The following is a 24,534-nucleotide window of genomic DNA, read 5'->3' as shown; positions in this document are numbered from 1 at the left end:
GGTTTCTTTTTTATAGGGACTAATTGGCTAGAGTGAGATCATGTGATACCTCATTTAGATAAGCTTCAATCTATAATACGAAAACACATGCAGCTCTGATGGACAGACAAGCGACTGTGGAAAAGGGTGACATGAGTGTGATCCACTTGAGCTCACTGTGTTGTGAGAAGAAAGGTTGACCCGATTTGAGCTCCCTAAACCTGTTCTTACTTTAGATGCTGTCAGACTGTCAGAGCTACGTGCTGGTCACTGGGCCATAACCCTGGTTAGCCAAATATATAGTGTCAATTTGAATAAGAGCAAGGTGATAGGGCATGGAATTAAATTGATACAAGCTGTTGCATTTGTGTTTCATGTTTCCAAAGCCTCTCTAAAATATGAGCACTTTTAAGATTCTGTTTTTAAGATTCCAATATGACACAAAATCCAGATTTGGCAGAATTTGGACAGAAAACTCAAATCTTTTTTAGGACTCATCAGTTAAAACCATGTCATAGTTCATGCATTAACATGTGTGAAACATAAGTATACTTAAAATTATTATTACAGTGATCAATCTTTTTGCATAACTTTGAGCAGCACAAGCCTGAATTATTTACTGTTGTTTCATGCGTGTCCAAGCACCTGTGCATGGTTGGATGGCTAAGCAACAGCTTTTTGGGGTTATTAGGCTGATAGGCTTACCTTCCATAAGTCTTTGTGGCGAGAAGGACAAACGAGTTTGTATCTACACCAGCTTAAAGCTTTTACTTTTGAGTTGACTTACTTAATCATGTGCAGCACAGAAGTAGAGAAATTTAAAGGTGAGCTTTCTTGATTACTTAAAATAAAGACCAAAGTAAACTTTAGGTAAAGTCGACAAATCTTATTCAGTAGGTTTCACCCCCTAAACTAAGAGTTAAGGTAAGAGTTAAACTCCCAGGAGCATTTGTCCACCATGCTGGAGGGACTAGCCCGTCTCTGCTGGAATGGTGGGGGCTGCTCGTTTAAGCCAATAAGCAGCAAGCAACGCTAATGTCATTTTACTGTGACCGCTGAGAGGAGCACCACAGCGCACCGCGCGCCGCTGAAACGACTGGGATGTGGTGACAGAGAAGTCAAGACCAAGCTCTCTCAGCGCTCCTCTCCAATGCATTCAGTATCTGGGGTTTAAGCTTATCGCTCTGCGCAGCTCTCGGTTCAGCTTTCCGGGACATCCTCTCTGGACTGTGCATCTAATACCAATGAGACGCAGCTTTTCTAACTTCGGGAATATTGGTTCTGGATACTTGGTTCACTGCGACTGAGCAATTTTGGAGGTGAGCAGACTAAGTCATTTAGAGCGTTTAACTCAGGTCTACCTAGTTTGTAAACAATCCCATCCACTCTGCTTGTTTTTTTTATGATGGCTGTGTTATTTTTTGCAGTTTTACGCTAATTACTCTAAATGCATCAGTGGAAAAGCTGACGATACTTTAATTTCAAACAAACAAACAAAAACTCCAACAACTTTTAAGCATTTGTGAAACACGCACATACTCTGCAGAGACCATATGCCACTAGTGTCATCCACATAAAGTCAGCAAACCTGTTTTAATTTCCCTGCGCAGTTTTGGGGGCTTTTACGCAGCGACATCTCCAAAGAGACACGTTTCACTTTCCCTGCGCGTACAGTCACAGTAACCTCGTTTCTCTGACGCTGAAAAAACTTGACCAGAGACACTCGGACGTGGCGTCCCTGGGGCCTCCAGATGTATAGATTCAGCTGTCGCCTGTCACTTCGGTGACAACTGGTCGGCGCACCGTGACCGCTGCCTGTCCGCCGCCACAGGCTTCGCATAGCTGTCACGACTGTTGTTGAGTGAACCAGAACTTAGTCACACATGAGAAGTTAGTCCCACTTTTTTTTTAAACTCCCCCCTCTTCTTTACCATGATGTATGAGGTGAGAACGTCAACATTTAGGGTATTTTAACTGTATTTAAATAGCTACATGAAAACATCTGGAAACTTATTCTTGATAGCTTGTTTTGATCTGATATACTTTGTTTTGCTCTGTGTGGGTTTAAAACAGAGCCTAAAATATCTATTAAAAAAAGCTTGAACTTAAAAAAGGGGGAAAGGACTCCAACCTTCTTGAGTGAATTCATCACTCCTAATGGACCTCTCACAGAGCTAAACATGCCATAAAGCCCTTCCTTTGGAGAAGAATGACACACCCTCAAGTTTCACATATTTCCATCCTCAGCTGTGATACAAAGAGCTAAACCTACGAGACACAGGAGAGCACATACTGTTTATATTTAACCAAGGCTGCCTGAAATAATAATTTGTCCTCAATGGACCAGGGGGGGAAGCCATTAAACCCTGAGCGTGTCTTTTTGAGGAGACCCACTTTCGACTAAGTGTAAAAGCAAGACTCAAACCTGAAATCTGTCACTGAGCACAGCGGATGAAAACAAAGCACTGCTGAGCTCGGGGCAGTTAGCCATGAAGAGCTAGGTGGAAGAGAGTGGTGTGGTCTTTATTTGGACACTAAATTGTTGGTTTGTGGACGTGATTTGAGACGTTGCATGGCAATTTAAGTAAGACTGGATTTAAAAGAATGGAGCACTTTGACAACACAAAGCAGGTATGTTTACTCCAGACTCTGGACAGTATCATCACAGTATGATTTCCAAGGTCATTTCCTGCTATAATTGTACCAGAAACTGTTTTCAGATATAACCCCACCCAGCCATTATTACCACACTTTAAATTTTTTTTTCGCTCGCCAGTCCAGAAAAACATCAAACAAAGAAGTAGTTTGAGAGAGAACAGATATGAGCAGGGATAGAAACGGCAGCACAGAGAGTTAAGGTGGTGGTGTCACCTAGTGGCCAGATTGCAGGTTGACGGCTTCACTGCCTTGGAGTCAGGAGTTAACCAAATAAGGCAAACAATCTTTTGAATTTTCATATAAATAAAAGTTTATTAGCACTTTAGTGCTCAGCACATAACAAAGACATATCAGTGTCACCACAGCCCACGTTTAAAGAAATTCAGGATCCAGTAGCTAATACATATTTTCATACTTTCAAATTAATGATTTACATTGTATTTCACTGCACATGGTACTTAATGTGTCAAATAATGCTGCATAGCCGCTAAAATCTCTTACTTTACCGTACTGCAGGCATCAGTGTTTACTTGATTGAGAATGAAAAGGGGGCATGTGAGCTTAAACTTTGAATGATCTGCTAAAGGTAAGAAGTCTCTCAGAATATTAGGTTTATTTATGGACTAAATGATTTACAAAGTGGTGCTTTTGGACCAGCACCACATGCCACACCATGCTTGTTCACGTCTCATTTGCAAAGCCTCGAGGTGCTTCAAAGGTGCCATTAATAGAATCAGAAGACTTTTAAAGTGCTTTGTGCAGGATTGTGTGTGAACATAAGGGGTGGGGGTGGGGGGTGTAGTTGGCCTCATCATCATTTTTGGACTCAGGAATGGGAACAGATTCGATCCTTCACAGCAAGCTTGATGTTTATGTGCACTTGCTTCATAACAGTAGATTATGTTGATGGCATATTTTAGTACTACAATGCATTGCTAAGAAAAGGTGATGGTTTTTAAGAGAGAGAGAGATTGTAAGTAGGTGTTGGAGAGCGCTAGAGTCTGCAGAGCTAAGTGCGAAGGGGCAGAATTTAAGTCCTGGTGCCCATATGTATACGTTTCCAAATGTTGATTTAAAAGCCCAGCACTAGTGAAATTTACACAGAGGCCTGTTTGTGCGAAGCTAGAATGAATCACCTTTGCGTCCGCGTAAATTGCCTGCAAGCCAAACACTCTGGCAGCCTTTTATCCCCCAGACGTGGTCCAGCTCACCGCAGCGGGGCTAAAAGCAGAGCAGGACAGGGGCCGTGTGTTGTGAGGATCTGTCAGAGGAGGCCAGTCTTTCACGGCTCTGGATGGGGAGATGTGGCACTGGAGTCGAGTTGCCATAGACAAACTCCAGAGAGCAGAGTCCACTGACTGTAAACTATTTGTGGTAGGTTGGCAGGAGATTGGAAGAAATACGGCTTGTTTAAACGCCGGTGGTCCCTGAAGCTGTGGTCACTGGGCCTGGCTGAATTGGACGGCGGCTCAGATGGTCAAGTTTAGGGCCCTGTGACAGTGTGATTGTGGTGTTTGGGATAACTATTGTGGATCCTGCTTCCTGTAGGACAGAATATAACTTTGTGCTTGCTATACGGTACAGTTCCCCTTGTGTAATTTTCAAACGGCATCATGTATAAGAGTGGGAAATGTGCCCGAAGCGGTGGCGCACATTGGATCCACATGTTAAGCATTATTCTAAAGTGATTAGAGGTAGTTAGTGATTTAGCGCTTCCAGGCACAACTCTGTTTATTGGGAGCTGCAGGATGATGTTAGAGGAAAACGGATTTGGCTCGCAGACAGGAGTTTAATGCCCCAGCAGATCTTTTGCAACCACACAGCATAATTGTGCGACCAACCATCAGACCACCAAGATGATGAAAGTCATACTCCACACACACACACGTTTCTTTATCATCACCATGTATAGGCATGATGATCGGCTTTGGATGTATACTGCATGATAATCATGGTGCATTGCTAAGAAGCTGATTATCATCAACATGCCTGAAGGTGGAATAACAGATGTAAAGATACCAAATGTCAGCAACTTTTGTGGCTCTGGAAATTCATCTGCGCCAGATGGGAATGCTTGCAAAATGGTGTGATTTCTCTTTGTCCTCCACATCTATAGGGATCCATCCAAGCAATCAAAGCATCGCAGGACTAGAAGCAAAAGAAAACATATTACGCAGAGTTGTCATTAAAAAGCCCAGCTCACTTCCCCAGCACACAACGGGGGATTCAGTTAAAGCTTTCCGGACCCCCGGCTGAAAATATGCAAAACACACTCCCCCAACTCAGCCCCTTCCTGTGGCTCTTGTTCCTCCTGTTGGCATTGTCACAGGGGTGTAGTCAGTGAGCGTGGATGATATGGAAAAGGTCAGCAGGGTTTAAAAATGGACGCTGCAGGGCTGGGGCAAGAGATTTTTCAGCTGACAACAAAGGTATTTCCGGGGAATTCCCCCCCCCCCCCCCGAAAGGTTACAGTAGGGACAATCTGCCAGAATATTCCTCTAAGAAGGTTTAGTTAATAAAAGTTGCCATATTTTCCTCTACCAGTAATTAGGTTGGAAAATAAATGCATGCAGAGTGATGTATTCCCAAATTGCATAGTGCTGAAGTTGACTATAATAACTCATTCAAAACATTTCTTACAATATATCATACAAAGATTAAAAGGGACAAAAAGCAGCATGTCAATGCACTACCCCATTCCAGCTTTAGGCCTGTTTCACTTAAAGTTTTACATATTTTTGGCTTCAAAGCTGATCGTCCATTTACTGTAGTTTCAAGCAACACTATACTTCAGGGTGTCAGGGTTAGGGATATACATGGTAGCCAATTCCTAATCAAAGCCAATACTAAATGTTTAATAACTGAAAGTTCTTTGTCAAATAAACATGTAAGGTTTGAATATAGTAGAAACCCAATTACATTGCTATGCTAGATTCAATGCACCATACAATATTTGATTGAAATATAAGTGGATTTGAGGTTGGGTACAACATAAGATACAAGTGTCACAGCAATCAATACTTGCAAGGGCAAAAGGTCACCTAATGTATTGGCCAATCAAGTGCAACATTAAACCTGCCCAGTATTGTGTATAAATCTTCCCCTAGCAAGCAAACATGTCTGGGCTTGGATGCAAGACCTCTGGGTGGGGGCCCTGTGCTGTATGGCAGTGGAAGCTTTGGGTCTTATGTGTTGTAGGGGTGGATCCTCTAAGCTATTTCTGGCATATCCCTCGCATTGTGCCATTGAAACAATGTGCAATTAGTGTCGATGTAGCATGCGTATAGAATCCGGGACCCATAATTTCTCTGCAGAACATGCAGACAATGCTGATATTAATACTCTGATTAATTTTTGTTCAGTAAGAACTGAATTCAGTTGAAACATTGTATTAAAATGAAGAAAAAGATCCAGTATAGTTAAGCTGTGTAGCTTTAAGGGAGAAAAAAATGCCATATTCAAAGTTAAATCAAACTTTAAATCAAAGTTTTTTAGCCAGACATTGTAACCAAAACCAGATTTATTTTATATTTGTTAAAGAGTAAGAGCAAGAATTGCCTGATGTACTCATCATCCTCTTTATTTTGAGTCTGACCGCCATCTGACAGCTGTCATTTACGAAAATTCGATTTATGCATAATATGTGCTACTTATGTGCTACATATAATTTTCAGTAATCTGTTCACACTGAGAAAATGCATCACAGTAAAGGTGAGTAAATGTGGGTAACATACAAATGGGTTAATATTGGCAAAGGCCAGCTGAGGACATGTGTTGCAGAGGAGCAGCCTGAGGCCCGCAGTGGCTTCACCGAGCTGACGCAGAAACATTTCATTTCATTTGGCCACAACAACCCGATGGCAGCTCCTAGTGAGAGGCCAGTTCAAAGAGCCGGGTTTTTGTTTGCTGTGCTCACGCTGTCTTCCTGTTAGGGGCTGGGCCCCCAAAGAAAACAGAAAGCAGGGGCTCAGCAGATGTGCGCATCTTTGTATGTGACCTGTTTGTACAGAAGCACACTTCAGAGAGCTCGTTGGACATTTTTGGATCTGGAAAAGAAACATAACAGATATTATTAAACTCCTTCACGTGTTCCATCGCTGAAGATGGTTTGGTGTCATTAGTGACCTCAGTATTAACAGCTCCAAAAATAACACGCTGATGCTGACACTAACAGACACATTACATGCAAGGTTTCTAGGAATGGGCTTTGCCCTGGAGGATTGGGATCTGTAATTTGGAGGGTGATAATGCAGCCAGTTGCGTCCCTTTTTCCATTCCACACATTTTGCCAACACACACACACTCACACACAAGCTGATCCCAGCCACTAATGTCTGGTCTGTATAGCTGATAAACTGACCGAGGCTCCCAGAGGGCTTCAGATTGGACCTCTCCATGTTTACAGTGAAACATTCACACGCTCCAACTCATTTGTTGGTAAGCTGGACAGGTCATTAACTACTGAAAAGTTATACCTGCTCTAATACTCTAACAACTAATTCAAACCACAGATGTCAGCCTGACCCTAAAGACATGGCGACCAAAAATGGGTGTAAAGAATAAGAATTGATTTAATTCAGGGATTTAATCAGTGAGAGTCTTTTTATAATGGAAAGCAACCAATGGCAATTTTTTCAATGGGTCATGATGCACCAGCAAAATTTCAGCCACTATCCTCAACACCGCTTCACACTTGACATAGACATTACATCACATTTCTATAAAGAAGTAGTCAATTCCTGACTCACATTAAGAGGAAAATAGAAATGTAAAAAGCACATATTGAGTTGGTATAATTAAGGTTTTATGATTCTTAAAAATTAGAGTATTGGTTTGGGACCAGTATACAGTAACAGCAGAAAGCTTAACCTGGAAAGAAGTCTTTAAAAGTTTCATGCTCATTGTTTCTCTCTCCTCCTTTTCTGCCTCAAAAATGCAATTTTCTTGTCTCGTAGACTGAAAAAGATCCGTATAGTCGAGTGATCATCTTTATGGAAAAGAGCATCTTTCATGCTTTAAGACAGGGTATGTATAGAAAGCCGGTATAGATTATGTCAACAAGCAAGATCAGGTAGAAACACGATGATCAATAATGCACAACAAGAGGAATACTAATAAAAGCAACCCAATGTGGCAAACACATGCAAAGATACTCGTGTACAACTTTGCCTCATAGGATACAGGACCTCCAAACGTGTATAACCTCATGGTCTACTTCAGTTTTGCAACTACATTATACATGCTTAACTAACAAGCCAGTATGGGTCTTTCTGGACTGGATTTAACTTCAGCTGTACATTTTTTCCACCCCTCTTTTTTAATGTGAGTCACATGAGAAGGTGAAAGGGTCAACAACATCAGAGCAACAGGGAGCCTTACAGGGGAGATCATTGGGCCTCTCCTTTGCTCTTTCTGCTGTTTTACTACCACCTTAATGACTTAAATTGTGTCCAATTAAGCCGAGTTGGAAAGAAGCATCCCCGCTTGCAGTTGCAAGTTCCCTCTGTGCTGTGGCACTGGAGCATGTGTTTAATTAGAACGCTCTAAAAAGACTGTAACAGAGCGTTTCTTCAGGAATGTTAATCATTAGTGGGATCCTGACTGAGCAGCTCTTAACTGTTTCAGAGTATTGTTGGATTCCACGGTTTGCCTTTTGAAGCCAGGCTCAGGAAAATGCTTCCACGTGTGGGAGTTGTCAGCCACTTCTTCTTTGCTGGACCGCGTCGTCTCATTATACACGAAAGCGCTTCATTTTAAAGTGTTGCCCGTGTTCCTTCAGGTGACAGTTTGAACTGGTGGGAAGTTGGGAAGACAGGAAATAGTTCCATTTCCAGAGGAAGGATATACTATTGAACTTCGAGGAGAGTTAAGGAGAAAAGCCCATCAAGTGTGAGGGGCCGTGGTGCGTGCACGTGTGTTAGATTCTCTGAAAATTTGAGGTCATAAATTAAACCTTTTTGAAATTGGGTGCTGTTTTAAGAGGAGTAATTAAACCTTATCACGTGTCATATAAATTAACAGCTTTTAAGGTCACCAAGATCATATCAAAGCTCAGCTGAAGAAACAAGACGGTGGTAAAGCAGAGATTTTTTTGGCCGAACATGCTGGTTTGAGGTGTTAATAGGACTGTTTAGCTATTTTATGTATATACTCGTCACAGTTTGCCCATGGAGACCACACATGAGTGGCTTTGCCCTTTGCTGATCCACCGCTTTTGTTAGCACAAGTGTGTAGTCTAAGAGCAGCCCATTCATCCTTAGCCTGCTCTGTGTGTAGACAGCCACAGGCTTTTGTTGAGTTATAGCATCCTCAAATAAAGGGGCTTCCTCTCTTTAACAGCCCCAGGAGCTCTGTCGCTCCACTTTCCATTGTTCCCAATGAGGTCCGGCTTTTACAACTGTGTGAGAGGGTGTCAAATTGAGGGTGAAAAACAAGGCGTCCCGATCGTGCGCGTCTGCAACGTTTGGCAAAGCACTAACGATAAAACGGAGAAACAATGGGCTGATGCAGCATGCCGCGTGCTGCTTATTGCAACTTGAGAACGTGTTGCATTACATCATACATGACACAACACCAGTGTGGCAAATTGAATAAAGCAGAAATTAATGAGTAAAGAAATAGTGTTTGTTCATAGATTGGTTCCATGCAGCCAGGCCCATTCATAGATCATCTGTTTCATCACTATTATATTATTGGTTTTAGACAATAGCATTACAGTAATCTAATAAATAAAACCAGGTGGCCTCTATTATCGACATTTTTTAAGCATCGTTAACTTTTGTGTTTCTATTTGGTTGATGAGGAAATTAGAATTTCAGCTGAAGTGGAAATGTTCACATGTAGTTGTAGCTCATTAGCAATAGAGTCCAATAAATGTTTTCCAATTCAGCACCCTCGAGGAACACGGGATCTTATGGGGTCAAGTATCAAATGAGCAGATATTTCTCTTTAATTTTTACAAATGTCTCCTGTCAGAAACGAAGCTTAGATCTAAGCTTTGCCCTCAGCTGCCTCCAATGTGTCAGACTGAAACAGTAAAAAGGGGTTATGTGAGGGTTATAGGGCTAACAAGCCCACAGTCTGACCTGAGTTTGTCAGCGCCAATCTAGCTAAGTCAATATCAATGCGCTGACTGCTCCACCAGTTGACCTTTTCCTCCCTCTTTCAAGGCGTAAAAAGGATTGTTGTTACAGTAGGGTGATAGGCTTTTATTGGTCTTTATAACTGAAGCTTTTGTTGGGCCTGTGTCCTGCTAATACCCCTTGGCAAGTCATTTAAACCTTGAATGCCTACTTTTTATAAGGTGGCTCACACACTAGCGAGAGCAACTCTCAACAATAGTTCAGCAATAGCTGTGAGTTAGAGACTGACCTTCCATTTGCCTCCTTCGGTGGTAGTCCAAAACTTGACTAATACAAACAGTTAATAATGTTAATTTGTGCTAATTCCACTATAAGAATCACTAGTGGTAGATATAGCAATAATGTTTGACCAGATTCTTAGTTTTATGTGTTCCCTGCTTTGGGATTGTGTTAAGAATGCAGATTTATCACAGGTGATGGTTCTGATGATCATCTTCCCTGTCCTGTCATTGTCAGGGCGTGCTAGTTCAGAACTACTTTGCCAGTAGCACAGGGTGCTTTTTTTTGTTTTGTTCTTCTTCTTTTACAGCAGTGAGAAGATACAGACCAGGTGTGAGATGCTGTTCAGGTCATTGTAAATATGACAGAGGAAAGGGCTGTAAATCCCTAGGGCCATAGATTTATGGGTCATCTGGTGTTCTCACAGGTCAAGGGTCGGGGATCCGTGACTTGTCCGACTTTATATTTTTCAGCTATCTGCGGCGAACCTTGAACTGTGCAGCCGGCTACTTCTAACTTTAGAGTGATGTAATCATAAATCGATACTCGCCACTCTGCACGTTCCTGGGTAGATGTCTTTGATGAGGTGTCTGCACATTCATATCTGAGTTTCTCTCTTGTGGGAAATAAGCAGGTTATTAATTTCTGTATGTTGAGGAAATGAAAGACAATTCAGGTCTGGTGTTTTGCCCACACTAGAGGAACCATCTTAGCTTTGCATTTCATGAATCCTCCTTTTGGGGGACGGGGGTACATTGTGTTGTTCCTCCCCTAAAAGACTTGCTAATGGAGCATGGTGCTTAGGTCTTTGGATTAACACAAAGGCCTGAAGTTTGCTGTGAAAGGGCTCCTCTCCTCCCCGGCCTTGACTGCAACAATGGCTTTGTCCCAGTGCTCGACTGCAAGAGCACTGGCAGGGGTTAAATCCCGTACTTTATAAACAGAATATTTACAGATATAAGCTCCATTTTTTTCCATTGAAATGACAGCCATCATTCACCACCCAAGCTGTGATATTCTGGCACATAATGGTGTAAAGTATGTAGGCGTGTGGAGGATGGAAAAAGTGCTACTCAGATGGTGTCCATCATGTGCTAGAAATGAGTTGTTAGCCTTTTTTTAATATATGATTTATTTTTTTAAACAACTTTCTTTTTAAAAGGCCAACTGAGTATTTCGCATGTAGACAATGATTCTCCGCTTGATTAAGTTCAATGCATTACATAAAACGTTTTCTATATTAATCCTCAAAGCAAAACACCATTCACAGAGTTAGGTCCCAACATTGCATCTCCTAAGAACAAACAGCTTCTAAAATGTTTAGAAAGAAAGCAATCTGACCAGTTTAATAGATTCCTTGCTTCCTAGTAAAATGCCTTACTGCTTTGTTTTACAGTCTAAGTGTTTTTATACTCGACAGTGAAACCTCTCTGACGAGGAAGAACTTCTAGTGCTCTGGAAGCTATGTCCACCGTAAACATGTCCTTTTGGGCAAAAGTAACACTTTGATATTGCAATTAAACAACCACAAAGGGATGCAAAAGGTGCAACTGTCCAGAGTTTGACCTGAACCAGCAACTTTTATTTTCTGAGGCAAGAGGAAGAGGATCACATTCTGGCATTCCAGCAGAGGTGAAGGAGAGGTAGAGGTCAACAGTGTCCTCTCCAGGGAGTTTCACTGCGTGGGTGGATCTGTACGTTTGGGCTTTATAGATATCTGTCATTTTAATTCCTTCTAATTTGTGATAACAGAGTAAACATTAGGGTAATGATTGTTTTTACTGACAATACAAATTATATTGCTAATATATAATATCTTAATTTTGAGCAACTATTAAGACCAGTTAATTCTGTTTATCAAATAGTGACCTAATCATTTCATCTTGGAGATAACTTTGGTTACATGTGTGTGTTTAGTTTAGACAGTGTGAGGCTTTGTGGTTGGAGTAACTTGCATGGAGGACTCGTTTTGATTCACAACCGGATGGCTGGTCTCATACAGAAATGCTGACATCACATTCAGGTAGTAGAAAAAGTTATTGTGATGCTTGAAACCAATCTTTCTATATATAAAATACATATATATATCATTTGATCTAACAATAAGCCTATCAAAACTTTTGTTAGCAGACAGCTCTCTTTAACTTTACATGTAGGCACAAAGGAAATGTCAAACCACCAAATAAACCAAATCCTGACTCAACAGTCACCACCGTCCCCACATCTTTAAGCCGTTGATAGGGAAGAAGAAAGAAGAGCGTCATGTGAAAGCTGTTGTGGATACGGGGCGGTTAGCCTGGCAAAACAAGCTCTGGCATCACTGATGTGCTGCTTTAAAGCACGGTTTCTGCGAGCTCTACCAGCGATTCTCATTTGGGAGCATGTGTTTGAAGTACGAGGGGGGGGGGCTGACTGAAGCAAGAGACGCCTCGCTCTGCCATACCCAGCCATGACTCGCTGCCTCTGAGTTTAAGGGCCGGGCTGAGGTTAAGAGGGCCGGGTTGGAAGAAAGAGGAGGGGAGGAGGAGGAGGAGTGTTTGACAGAGAGGAGGGTGGGATGACCATCTGGTTGGGCTCCTCCGTGTACACGCACATGCACACACACACCTCGCTCACTCTCTGACTTTATACAGTCTTAGCTTTGATATGGGCTGTTACTGTGCTGACAGCTCCGGTAGAGAAGCCTGGCTGCTGCTGTCCTGGATTTAGAGTTTAGAGGAGCTTACATAGATATGGAGTGCAGAACAATTTAGGACTGGATATAGTGGCGACAAGATCCGTTTTCTCTATTCACGTCAGGAGAGTTGGCCTACACTGAGGTAAGACCTGCAGGAAAATGAATGAGATGTAAACCGGTTCCTCTGAGAGCTTTGCTTTGGTTGTAGTGAGGCTGAAAGAAAATGGAAAAGTTGCACCGTAACTCCTTGATTAAATGTATTTGAATGAATGTGTGGATGGCTTGATTGCAAATGCATGTTTCGCCTGTAAAACATGTAGCACATCCCAAATGCAGGCAATTTCTGGTCTTAGTGGAAGTTGTCTCTTATATACGAATCAGACTTGATTTTAGGTCTCATGCACGAGTTAGTGCGTTTGAAGTCTGCTGCTGTGTGTTGAATCTTAGTTCATGCTGGCCAGCACAGTAGTGTATATCTCTGTGGGGATGTCACTCCCATCCATTTGGTCTTGAAAAAACACTCCCCGGCCACAAACAGAGGCCTCCATAAGCTGACCAAACTCCAACTCCTTATAGCGCCTTTGCACTGCGTAACTTATCCTCCTGTCGAGCTCTTTTTTCAGTAGCATTTTGACCTTGACTTTTTCTAATCTGACTGGTATCAAATTTTGAGTCGCTTTTCCAGGTTTTGATTTGATGATGCTGTGTAGTTTTATTCATTTTTGAATCATAAATACTACTCAATTACAAGTTCAGCTTTTTAAAATGTGATTTATTTATTATTTTTTAGGCACGAGGCTTCTAGTTTAGCACAGGGGTGTAATTTTTCTAATGAACTTCATCTGGCCCAGAGGTTGGTTTTTTTGTTTCTTTTTTATTTTTTGACACTACATTAACGGCCAAAGGCTGACAGGCAGTGATTTTTAAATATTTGCGTGTGTGCACGGAGATAAATAATATGCTGCATATTTTTCAATCTTGTTGGACATGAAAAATAAACTGAGTTTGTCTGACTTCAAGCTTAAGTAAGCAGGGACAGTGAACAGAAATTCTTGTTTTTCTCTCCAACTACAGCCTATCCTGCATTACCGAGCTAGCAGAAGCCAAGTTAAACAAGTAGGGCCAGCCTAAACTGACAGAGAACACTGTGTTGGGTTGTGTGCATGTCCATCATCCACTTCCTAAAGAAATAGACAGTAATTCAGACCAGAAGTTGCTTATTTTTCCTGTGCACTCTCTCAAGGGCTGTTAATCCAAAGCTCCAGTGTCTGGATTTTTTTTGGAGGGGGGGGGGGGGCTATGGTTTAAGTGTTGTCGAACACTATTTAAAAATGTCACTGTTGATTGAATTTATTGGTCAGTCGCTGCATGGGGTCCTTTAAGAGTTCTGTATTCAACAAAGCGATAAATAATGCATTGCACTGTAGTTAGGTGCACCACTGCTGTCGGGCATTACAGTCAGACAGGACATTCTTCAGGGTGAACTCAAATAAGTGGTTGTTTTGTTCTTTAATGAAACACGTCTGAACCCACACAGTCACCGAGGTCCTGTTATGCAGCATTTGTGGGAATGTAAGCTCCATTGTCCGCTTTCCGTAGAACACGGGGCTCTTGCCTCCTTCAGTAAGTCGTGGGATGTTCTCAAATCAGCAATCACTGAAAACATTTCAAAGCAAGCGCGTCTGTTAAAGATTTCCCTCTTTCTCCTGGCATGACTTAACTTCCCTCTCCTTTGTGGAAAAAGGACATTAACATTTTCATACATGTCAGTCACCCCATTTTATCCTCAGTCTAATAGCACCCCCACTACCTTCTGTGGGTAGATCAGTCAGATATGCAGACCTGCAGCTCCCAAAGCCATGTTAACAAGCACCTTTACAAAGGAGTGAGGGGCTGTTAAACATTCGGGACTGCAGGGGTCTGGCTAGTGTGGGAGGAGGGCAGGGCAGGGGCTTGGGGGGTGGGGTGGAGGGTGAAAAGGGAAGGGGGGCAGAGGGTTAAAACTAATCTCACAAACCATAGATCCCTTGTTAGAGGTAAAAACTATAAAAGCCAGCCTGAGTGATGAGTCAGTCAGTATGAGCACGGTGAAGTTAGCTGGCTCAGTGCTTCTGTCATTCAAAATGTTAAGGAATTGTTTCGGGTAAAGCCAGAGGAAATGAACTGCATGACAGATAAAGGAAAAATTAGCATGCAACCAGCTGTAGATGTATGAGAAACTTTTTTTTTTTGCTTAACACAGAGCTGCGTGCACCCCGTATTGCTTTCGAGAGCCTGGCTAAAGTTCAAGCCTGACATTCCTGTGAGTCAGGTTTGGCTGTGTGAGACATCCTTGCAGATACCCAGCCAACATGCGAAAGCAAGAATTCCAGCAAATGTAGCACATGAGTGATTTTGTGCCTGATTAAAATGTGTGGCTCTGAAGTGAGCCTCTTGCCTCCTGACTGAACCTGCCTATAGTTAGCTATCTCCCACGTGAAACCCAAGCTGTTCTCAAACAAGGGCACATTTTTGTAGGTTATTTTGGTCTCATTTGCAAGTCAATAGATATGAATAGAACAACAGAGTGCCTTATTCCATCCCTAGCTCTCTCATCTGAAGACAGGTTATCTGGGTTCGAGGGCTTCGACTGTCATATGTGACAAGATAAAATGTGGCATCTTCAGGAAAAAAAATACTTGCAAAGAGATAAACAGACTCTTGATGGATAAAACCTTCAGTGACTTGACAAAGGCACCATTGTTTAGGGCATCAGAGGCATTTTAACGGGATATGTTATAAGCCAATCCGCCTGACCTGACACTTTATGGTACAAGGCAGCCTAAATTCACCCTCCCAAAAGCCCAGGAATCCTTTAACACCATTACCATCACACCTAACACTGATAGTCTATGACTGGATAAGCTTAAGGGGGGGCTTGTCAGTCATTAGTAGTAGCGATGCCACAGTGGCTGACTTGTCTTTGAGAAAGATGAGCTGATATGAACAGCCAGTTGCTGCCTGAACCTGCATGTCTCGTGGATCTGTTAATCATCAGAGAAAGGTCTGACATGCTAATATATCAGTCTTCACTAACAGAGTGAATCGACACGAGCACCTGATTTTGACAAGGTATTGATAGTCATTTCTGTATTCTGTGTATTTGTGTGTAGAGTAGCCTGTGTCCGCATATTCCTTACAGAGGTTAAGCAACATAAAATTATATAAAAAGCTTGAAGTCTGTCTACAGGGATGGTTCTGTTTGCTGGAATGACCTGGGTCTACTTTTTTACAACAGAGAGCAACGTTTTTCAAAGAGGTTCTGATCATCTTTTGTACTATGACGAAACATTTCTGTCGTGATGGGAGTGGTCTCTTCTGCGATGACAGTGCCTCCAGCCTCGGGGCAGGACGGATCATTGAGTGGTTTGATGGACTATAAAAATGATATGGCTTTTGAGGTCAGCCAGCACCTATGGGAAATTTGAATTGTTAGACGGTGCTCTTTTACATCATCATCAAAACAAACAAAATATCTTGGAAAGACTGCTTTTCCATCCATCCGTTAGAGTTCCAAAGTCTCCCAGAATCAGTCTCAAACCTGTTGTGGTGGCACTGGTGGTTGATCTATTTATCATTTGAGCAGAAAGCAGATTTTAAGGCCCCTATGCTGTCATCTCTATGTTCAAAGGCTTGCCCTCGAGTGTATTTGGTTTTCTCAGCTGTCTCTCTGTGGCTCTCTGTACCTTTGCTGTCCATAGGGGTTCAAGGCTTGGGTAGGGGGGAAGTGGTGCAAGGGCCAGGCTGCTGGATGCTGGCTGGGCTCCCATTTGATCTCAGTTAGAGCTCTTGGCTAGTGAGAAATTACCACAACTGCACACGCATTCATTATGACTGTGTTTTCGTGGTCCTAAATGCTTACAGGAGTCCAGGAAATGAAGTTATGGGATGACTGGAGAGGGATGAATAAAGATCAGGGCAGATGGGGTTGCCTAATGATTATTCCAAAACCTGGTTTGCTTGGAATTTGCATCTCAAATAATCACTTTAAAGTTACTCTGGACATCCATCCCTCCCTCCCTCCCTCCGTCCGGGTATATTCTGAACATTAAAGACAAATTAATAAATAAATTAAGTGATTTTATTTATTCGCTATTTCTTTAATTTTATCCAGCTTTGCACAGATTTAGTTTGTTTCTGCCTCATCACAACAATCACGTCTGCAAAAGTTTGGATTTTCCGTAAGACATTAGTAACTGCAGACACCACATATATAGAGGTCAGTACAGTTCGAGTCTTTTATCTCCCTGCTCTGTTTGTTGCCTCAGGTTATAGTGTCAGTATCAGTTAGTCCTATCCATCCATGTCAGCCTCTATCCATCTGCATTCATCCAGCTGCTTCACCTGTCTGGCACTGCGCTCCCTGTCCATCTAAAAGATGAAAGAACGATCAGGCGCTCACTGTTTGTTTTCCAACCTGCTGCAATCCAAAGAAAAAGAAGAGATGAAGGGAGAGAGCAGGCTTGTGGACGCTTCCCATATGGTGGCCTCGTCTTAAAGCCAGGCTTGTGTTTATACAGACCTCGGGCTCAACTGATCAAGCTAGGATCAAATCCCATGTGTTGAACTCCACCCCCCTCCCTTGGGGCATAGCATCATCAGCTTCTCAGTAAAGTAAAATGATGACTCATACAGACATAAACCTAACAAATTATTTTAAACCTGCAGAAGATTCATAAGAAATGGTCACAGTTATAAGCAACTTCAAATAGTTTATACTTCTGAATAGTTTGTTATTGTCACTATAATGAGATAGAACATCACCTCATGAAGCTTTGGGAATTTCCTAACAATCTCTGCACCCCCAAAAACCACATGAGGAAGGCACGTGTTTAACTGCTACCATAATAGCGGTGAAAGGATGGAGTTGTCTTTATGAGTGCCTTTATGTAGTAGACTCATCACTAAAAGTAAACCAAGAAAGCTTGCTTAAATACCATTATGGGTTTTTGAGGGGTGCTGTGAGCCTCATGAAAGAGGTGGCAATGGTGTGACTCAGCAAGCGGTTAACAATCAGCGGAATAGCACTGACATGAGAGAGCCGGATTAAGATGTGAGGACGTAGGAACACATGTCATGGCTTGATGACAAACATTTCTATTTTGTTTTCCTTTATATTTCTATCCTCTTCCCCCTTCTGTCCTCTCCCAAATCCCGGTACTTCCCTTCTTCCTATCCTTTCATCTCACCTGTCTAGTAAAAAGAGAGCCCGATGAGCCTGGTGAGTGCAGCAGGGCTGGTGGCTGGCTTCCAGGGTGGGGCACGCAAGCGAGATTTCATGATGGAGCAGAAAATCAGTAAACTGACATCTGGCTTCCAGCGGAGCTCAACCTCTGATGACGACTCAGGCTGTGCACTGGAGGAGTATGCGTGGGTGCCACCTGGCCTGAGACCTGAACAGGTAAGCACAATGTGGCTTACAAATGCACCAGTTCAAGACGCTCTGAGCTAAGATTTATCAAGCCTGCTCCGTTTGGATACCGGGACACTGTTCTCTATAACTGTGGTATCAATTTCATTGGTTCGCAAATCATTTCCTCCCTAAATCAACACCACGAATAATGGTGTATCCTCCAGACAGCGAATAAAAACAGCCCTGACCTGATTTTAACTCCCTTATAGCCCATTTGCCTGGCCCAGATAAACGCTATTCACTGTGTGTTATACTGAATAACACACCACACACTCTGGAAAATGGCACCTATGGGAGAGACAACATATTTCATTAAGCTTCCTTGTTCTCACTGCTTGTGGCAGATTTCTCAGACTCTATGAGGTTGCCACTAAAGGGCAGCATGAGTATACCGCAGAGTTAGAAGCAGGACTTAGTGGGTCGAGCTAGGAATCGGAGTCTTCGCCTCCACAACCACAGGCAGAGCTATTAGCCGTGTCCGTTGAGCAGTCGGTGAGATATGGCACTTTCCCAGATCCTCAGAATTTTTAAACTCTGCTCTCACCACTGCTTGGTGTTCTTTTCTCTCTCTCACTCAGTCTGTAGCCGTCCCATTGCCCTTGATCAACAACACACATGGAAGCAATGAGTGGGTGATGGGCAAGAAGGGAAGCGAATGCAGCAACAGCCTTAACATGCAGGGCCTTTTGTTTTAGGAACCACATAGGTCAACTGTAATGCCTTTACTGCTGCCAATTCCCTAAATGGGCTATGTATTACAGGTCACTACTACAGGGTTGAAACACCTAGAGCTTGGGTGCTTGCTAGCTGTTCCTCGGGCCTAGTGAGCTGGATAAGGGGTCATAGCAGCATCATGATGTGCATAATTTATGATGGTAGAGGTGGTTGTTGGGGTCTGAGGGTGATTGTCAGGGTAAATTGCTGTGCTGTTACCCCTCCTCTAGACAGTCAAAGCTGCTGTAAGTCCCCTAACACACAGAACTACAGCATCCCATCTCTTTATCTAGCTAACTGTGATGGGCCCTCCCTCATAAAGTTTAGTCTTTAGCAGTCGGCCCCAAGGGTCAGGGTGCTACAATTACAGCCTGCTTTGTCCTGTCCCTGTAGAGACAACCATATCACTGAAAAATATAACCCTTAAACTGATTTGACCTGTTGACCTGTCTTGGCTTGTTCAGCACAGATTTATGTAGACGATGATTCCTGCGTTTTTCATCGTCAAAGAGGATCACTGCTGTGTGTTGCACTTTTGAATTAAAGCTGATTTGGGGATTAGGGAAAAGTCTTTGATTCCACAAAGTCATTCTTCCATACATTTTACATAGCGCTATCCCAGAATGTGTCTCATCACAAATTAATGTGCTTGTTCTCTAGTTTCTTGGAAAAGAATTTGTGTTAATATTGGCATATTGAATCCGAGGCAATAATGATAATATATGGCTGCAATAAGACGGGTGAAAATTTGGGTTTAAAATTACTTTTGGGGTGGACCAAAACCAACTCTCTGCTCCTGCAAATAATAATTCTGAGCCATTGCTCAGTTGTTATATTAGTTGGAATGCATTTAGTTGTCCAACCCTAACCCCTTTCATTCAACCAAAAACATCATGTGTTTAACCTAATATTTTCCCCAGGTCCAGCTATATTTTTCGTGTCTGCCTGAGGACAAGATCCCATATGTCAACAGCCCAGGAGAGAAGTTCAGAATCAAGCAGCTCCTCTACCAACTCCCACCACATGATAATGAGGTGAGAATTTTTGGTGCCTGTGTGTGCAAATGCATGTCTCGTAAAAATTCAGCCCTCACATTTGCACCAAAATTGCATCAAAAACAAAAAAACAAAAAAACACTTGTGTTTGAGTAGCTGCATTTGATGCTGCTCACTCATCCTGCAGTGCTAAAGCCTCACCATCTCCATTGCTATCCCACTAATGTGCGCCCATAGCGTCTCCATTGACATCACACTGGGGGATTTTTGTTTCGCAAGCTTGTAGACGTCCAGAGTGGGTACAATGTTACTTTTGACTTGATAATTTTATGATGTTTGCCGTGAGCCCCCACCAGCAGGATTCCTGCCATAGCAGTGGTTTTTATGAGGACCGCTCAGCGAGAGAGAGAGTGAGAGGGAGGCTGGTTGAAAGAGGCTTTATGTGATGCCACCACTGCAGTGGCACCACAGTTCGCCTCGGCTGTCTGTCTTCCTTTGTTGCCCACTGTCTTGATTACACTCTAAACACAGGCCTTGTTTGTGTAAACGTCTGCTTTCCCCCTGGTTAAGGACTGTTGTAAAAAAAAAAAAAAAAAAAACAGGTTCTCAATCGGGGACTGTGGGTGGAGATATGTTGGGTGGTGTAGGAAGGGAAAGCTGGGGTCAAGAGTTCCTTTTGTTCAAACTGCTCTGATAAGCACTTCGCCCTCAATCCAAAAAGGTCACTTATATATACTATTCTCAGTAGTAGATTTTCAGGAAGCATTAATCATCCCAATTCTTATATCTATATATAGATATAAAAGCCTGTGGTTGTGAAACTAGCCATCATATTCCTAACCAATTCCCTTCTTTCCCAGGTGCGTTATTGCCAGTCCCTGAGTGAGGAGGAGAAGAAGGAGCTGCACATGTTCAGTGTTCAGAGGAAGAAGGAAGCATTGGGGAGGGGCACAGTAAAACTGCTGCCTCGCAATTTTCTGAACAGCATTTGTGATCATGTACGTTGCATGCAGCCCATGTATTGTTTATAACACGATGATGACTGAGAAATAGACAGTAGTCTAGAGTTTTTGTGGAACTAAGGATATAAACAGTATTCTTATATAAAAATAATTATCCATGAAGGGTATTAAACAAGGGTTTGCTACGTTTCCTATTTGCATCTCATTTTTGGCTATTTAGCTAATCTAGATCAGAAAGAAAGCTGGAAACGAGAGAAATGCTGTCGTGGACTAAAAAGTGTTTGCTGTCTGGGCTGGAAAGGCTCAGTATAAAGTTCTTTTTTTAAAACAAGAACCAGTGAGCAGCCAAGTGGGTGCCCATAAACTGATGAATCTCTGAGACTGCTGTTTTTCCTTTTCTTTCTCCTTTTAAATGACCTCTACCACCCACTCCTGTTCTTGTCAGTCAGAAGGACAGACATAAAATATGTTCTGCTAATCTGAGAACAACCTAGTGGGATTCCAGGTGCTGATGGAAGGCATATGTTTTTTTGTAGCCAGACTCAGACTTTGTGTGAAGCTAAATCCATGCCCATGTAGGACTCAAACATTATTACAAAAGTATGACAATTGTTCAGTCTTAATGTGACTTGTGTTGTTTTTAAAAGTTGATAATTAGCCCTTTCAATTACAGTGCGGCGAAAACATCAACGATGGAGAAATGGCCGTGTTTGCTTCAAGGGCGAGCGCTGGGCTGTGCTGGCACCCATCCTGCTTTGTCTGCTCCACATGTAGGGAACTCCTCGTGGATTTGATCTACTTCTACCACGATGGAAAGATCCACTGCGGGAGGCACCATGCTGAGCTGCTGAAACCACGATGCTCAGCCTGTGATGAGGTAGTACTAAGGAGAAAAAAACACAGTGTTGCAAAGATAGATAATGCATCTGAAGCTTCTAAAGGTTGATGACCATTTTGTCTCAACTAATGCACATCTTTGTCCACAGATTATCTTTGCTGATGAGTGTACTGAGGCGGAGGGGCGCCACTGGCACATGAAACACTTCTCCTGTTTTGAATGTGAGACAATTCTCGGAGGTCAGCGTTATATCATGAAGGACGGCAGACCGTACTGTTGTGGCTGCTTTGAGTCTCTCTATGCAGAGTACTGTGAGGCTTGTGGAGAACACATTGGTAAGACAGTGATCTCCTGGAGTTAAAATACTATTTCAAGCAACAGAGAAATGTTAACTTGCTCTCCCCCTTTAACAGGTGTTGATCATGCTCAGATGACCTATGATGGGCTCCACTGGCATGCCACTGAGAGCTGCTTTAGCTGTGCCCACTGTAAGACCTCGCTACTGGGTAGTCCTTTTCTGCCATACCAGGGTCGTATTTACTGCTCCAAAGCCTGCAGTCTCGGGGAAGATGTGCATGCTTCCGATTCCTCTGACTCTGCCTTCCAGTCGGCGCGCTCACGTGAATCCCGCCGGAGTGTGCGCATTGGCAAAAGCAGTCGTTCAGCTGACCAGTGCCGGCAGTCACTCCTGTTCTCACCCTCTGTCAACTATAAGTTCCCTGGCTTGAGTGGGAATGCTGATGACACCCTGACCAACAAGCTTGCCCATATGAACTTATCAGATGAACACTTCTGGAGAGGCCGCGGTGATGAGACTGAGGCACCCGACGACCAGGAGGAAGAGTGGGCTGAGCACGAGGACTACATGACTCAGCTATTGTTAAAGTTTGGGGAACAAGGGGTTTTCCAGCAAGCCAGCGACTCTAGACCTACAGATTTCTGGATTGCAGAAAAGGACACCAAGTCAAAGCAGGTATCCTCAAAAGCTGGGAGTAGTGGTGGGGGAGGAAGGGGAAGCCTTGCCAGCAAGAAGTACCAAGCTGACATGTACTGGGCACAATCACAGGATGGGCTAGGAGATTCTGCCTATGGTAGCCATCCAGGTCCAGCAAGCAGCAGAAAAATCCAGGAGTTGGAGCTGGATCATGGGGCTGGAGGAGGTTTTCAGGGAGAGGAGCCACAATGGTACACCGACTCTTTGGAGTGTATCACCGATGAATTTAAGAAGACAGATCAGAATGTCCGAGACTCTATGGACTCACTTGCTCTTTCCAATATTACTGGTGAGTAGATGGAACTCTAAAAATCAGATATGGAAAATAACATGATTTTATGCTATGTCAGTAGTTGGATTTTGATGTATTTTAGTGCAGAAATGTAATAAATTTTCTTCTCCTTTCTAGGAACCTCAGTAGATGGTGATAATAAAGAAAGGTCTATGGTATATTCCCTGCAAGGTTTCCATGAACTGGAAACAGAAGACTGTGAGAAAACCAGTAATATGGGAACGCTCAACTCTTCTATGTTACACAGAAGTGCAAATTCCCTAAAAAGTCTTGCATCTGAGCAGGAGGAGGTGGAGAATGTTCTAGAAGAAGCACCCCAGGAGGACAGACCCAAACCTCATGTCCCTGCCCTCAGAAGGACACGTTCACAGTCTAGGCCGCAGCAAGTCAAATTCTCGGATGATGTTGTGGACAATGGCTATTATGGTGACATTCAAGTGCGGCAGCCACCTATGAGTGAACGGACTCGGAGGAGAGTGTACCACTTTGAAGAACAAGGCCAGGACCTTCACTCTGGTCGTCAACAGCACCACCATAGGAGGCGTCGCAGCCGCAAATCCCGGTCTGACAATGCTTTAAACCTTTTGCCTAAGGAAAGGCCCCAGATGTGCAACAAAGCGGACCGCAGAGGGAATGCCCTCGGTTCCAAGGGGCACCAACCATTCCACGGTCACCCCCATTCTGCTGCCATGTCCGACTACAGGTTACAGGGCCAAGCAATGGGAAGGTTCTTGGGTCTATATGATGATGATGATGACTGGTGTTCTACATGCTCATCTTCCTCCTCTGATTCTGAGGAGGAAGGTTTTTTCCTGGGTCAGCCCATCCCTCAGCCCAGGCCGCACAGACACTATTACACTGATGACTTGCCAAGCTCTGTAGCAGGCATGTCCTCTGCTCCTTATGGCCAATGGACTAAATCCAAAAAGAAAAAAGGCCACAAAGGGAAAAACTGTATAATTTCATAGGCTTTACTCTGCTGAGCATTGGGCAACGATTTGCCACTCACCGATGCCCCTTTGTTCATCATTTAAAATATAAACAGTTTGCTTGCTATTAAATGCTTCACAGCACTCAATTTACCAAGGTGGTTGTGTAAGACACAAGTCCATATTTGGATTATTATAGGTGTGTACACTTGTATAGCATTACAAACTGATGGTAAAGTATAATACATATTTATAAAATATAATCTAAACTGTGTTTATTTAACAGTGCAGATATATTGTATATATTGTAGAAATTTTTTAAAGTAATATTTTTGTACCTTTGTCATTCTTTATACCAAATGGCATTAAAATTAAACAATTGGCTGTTGGTACAGAGCCATTTTTAAATATGGGTGTCAGAAATTTAAAGACAAACTGACATGACCCAGGCTCTGCAGATGTTTTTTCCAGGTTTGTGCAGCACCAACATAAAAGCACTGTGTATTAATAATTAGCCTGTTGGAACAATCTATTTATGGGTCTCTGTACTGTAAGAAAATCATTGCAATCTGTATAAATGTATAAACTGGAATATAAGGCTAAAATAGGTGTTAATTGCAATAAAAATCTCTATATATCATGATTTGAATGTGTTTGGTGTTGATTTTTTTGTGACCATTTTC

At 42.8% G+C, this 24,534-nt stretch overlaps 1 protein-coding gene across 3 annotated transcripts; it reads left to right on the top strand.

Annotated features, from left to right (window-relative positions):
- Positions 1-1,018: 1,018 nt before the first annotated feature.
- prickle1a (prickle homolog 1a) lies at positions 1,019-24,494 on the top strand. Of its 3 annotated transcripts, none has more exons than XM_040026139.1 (8): positions 1,019-1,298; positions 17,912-18,115; positions 19,762-19,875; positions 20,697-20,834; positions 21,472-21,675; positions 21,785-21,971; positions 22,050-22,919; positions 23,040-24,494. In XM_040026139.1, exons 2-8 carry the CDS (start codon positions 17,927-17,929, stop codon positions 23,888-23,890), a joined length of 2,553 nt encoding a protein of 850 aa, XP_039882073.1. In that variant the 5' UTR covers positions 1,019-1,298; positions 17,912-17,926; the 3' UTR covers positions 23,891-24,494. The 3 variants fall into 3 exon arrangements, with proteins under 3 accessions (XP_039882073.1, XP_039882074.1, XP_039882075.1); XM_040026140.1 differs by having other exon boundaries at positions 1,019-2,610; XM_040026141.1 differs by lacking the exon at positions 1,019-1,298 and adding an exon at positions 2,618-12,817.
- Positions 24,495-24,534: the final 40 nt, after the last annotated feature.

The sequence above is a fragment of the Simochromis diagramma genome, unplaced genomic scaffold (assembly GCF_900408965.1).
Source record: "Simochromis diagramma unplaced genomic scaffold, fSimDia1.1 OVJJ01000293.1, whole genome shotgun sequence".
Taxonomy (NCBI): domain Eukaryota; kingdom Metazoa; phylum Chordata; class Actinopteri; order Cichliformes; family Cichlidae; genus Simochromis; species Simochromis diagramma.
Note: the sequence above shows the minus strand (reverse complement) of the source record. Positions and strands in the feature narration are given on the sequence as shown.

Excerpts from the sequence above, each read along its gene's own strand:
- prickle1a (XM_040026139.1), top strand. The coding sequence starts at position 17,927 with ATGAGCCTGGTGAGTGCAGCAGGGCTGGTGGCTGGCTTCCAGGGTGGG. Across the intron at positions 18,116-19,761 it reads CTGGCCTGAGACCTGAACAG|GTCCAGCTATATTTTTCGTG; the intron begins GTAAGCACAATG and ends TATTTTCCCCAG. Across the intron at positions 21,972-22,049 it reads GGCTTGTGGAGAACACATTG|GTGTTGATCATGCTCAGATG; the intron begins GTAAGACAGTGA and ends CCCCTTTAACAG.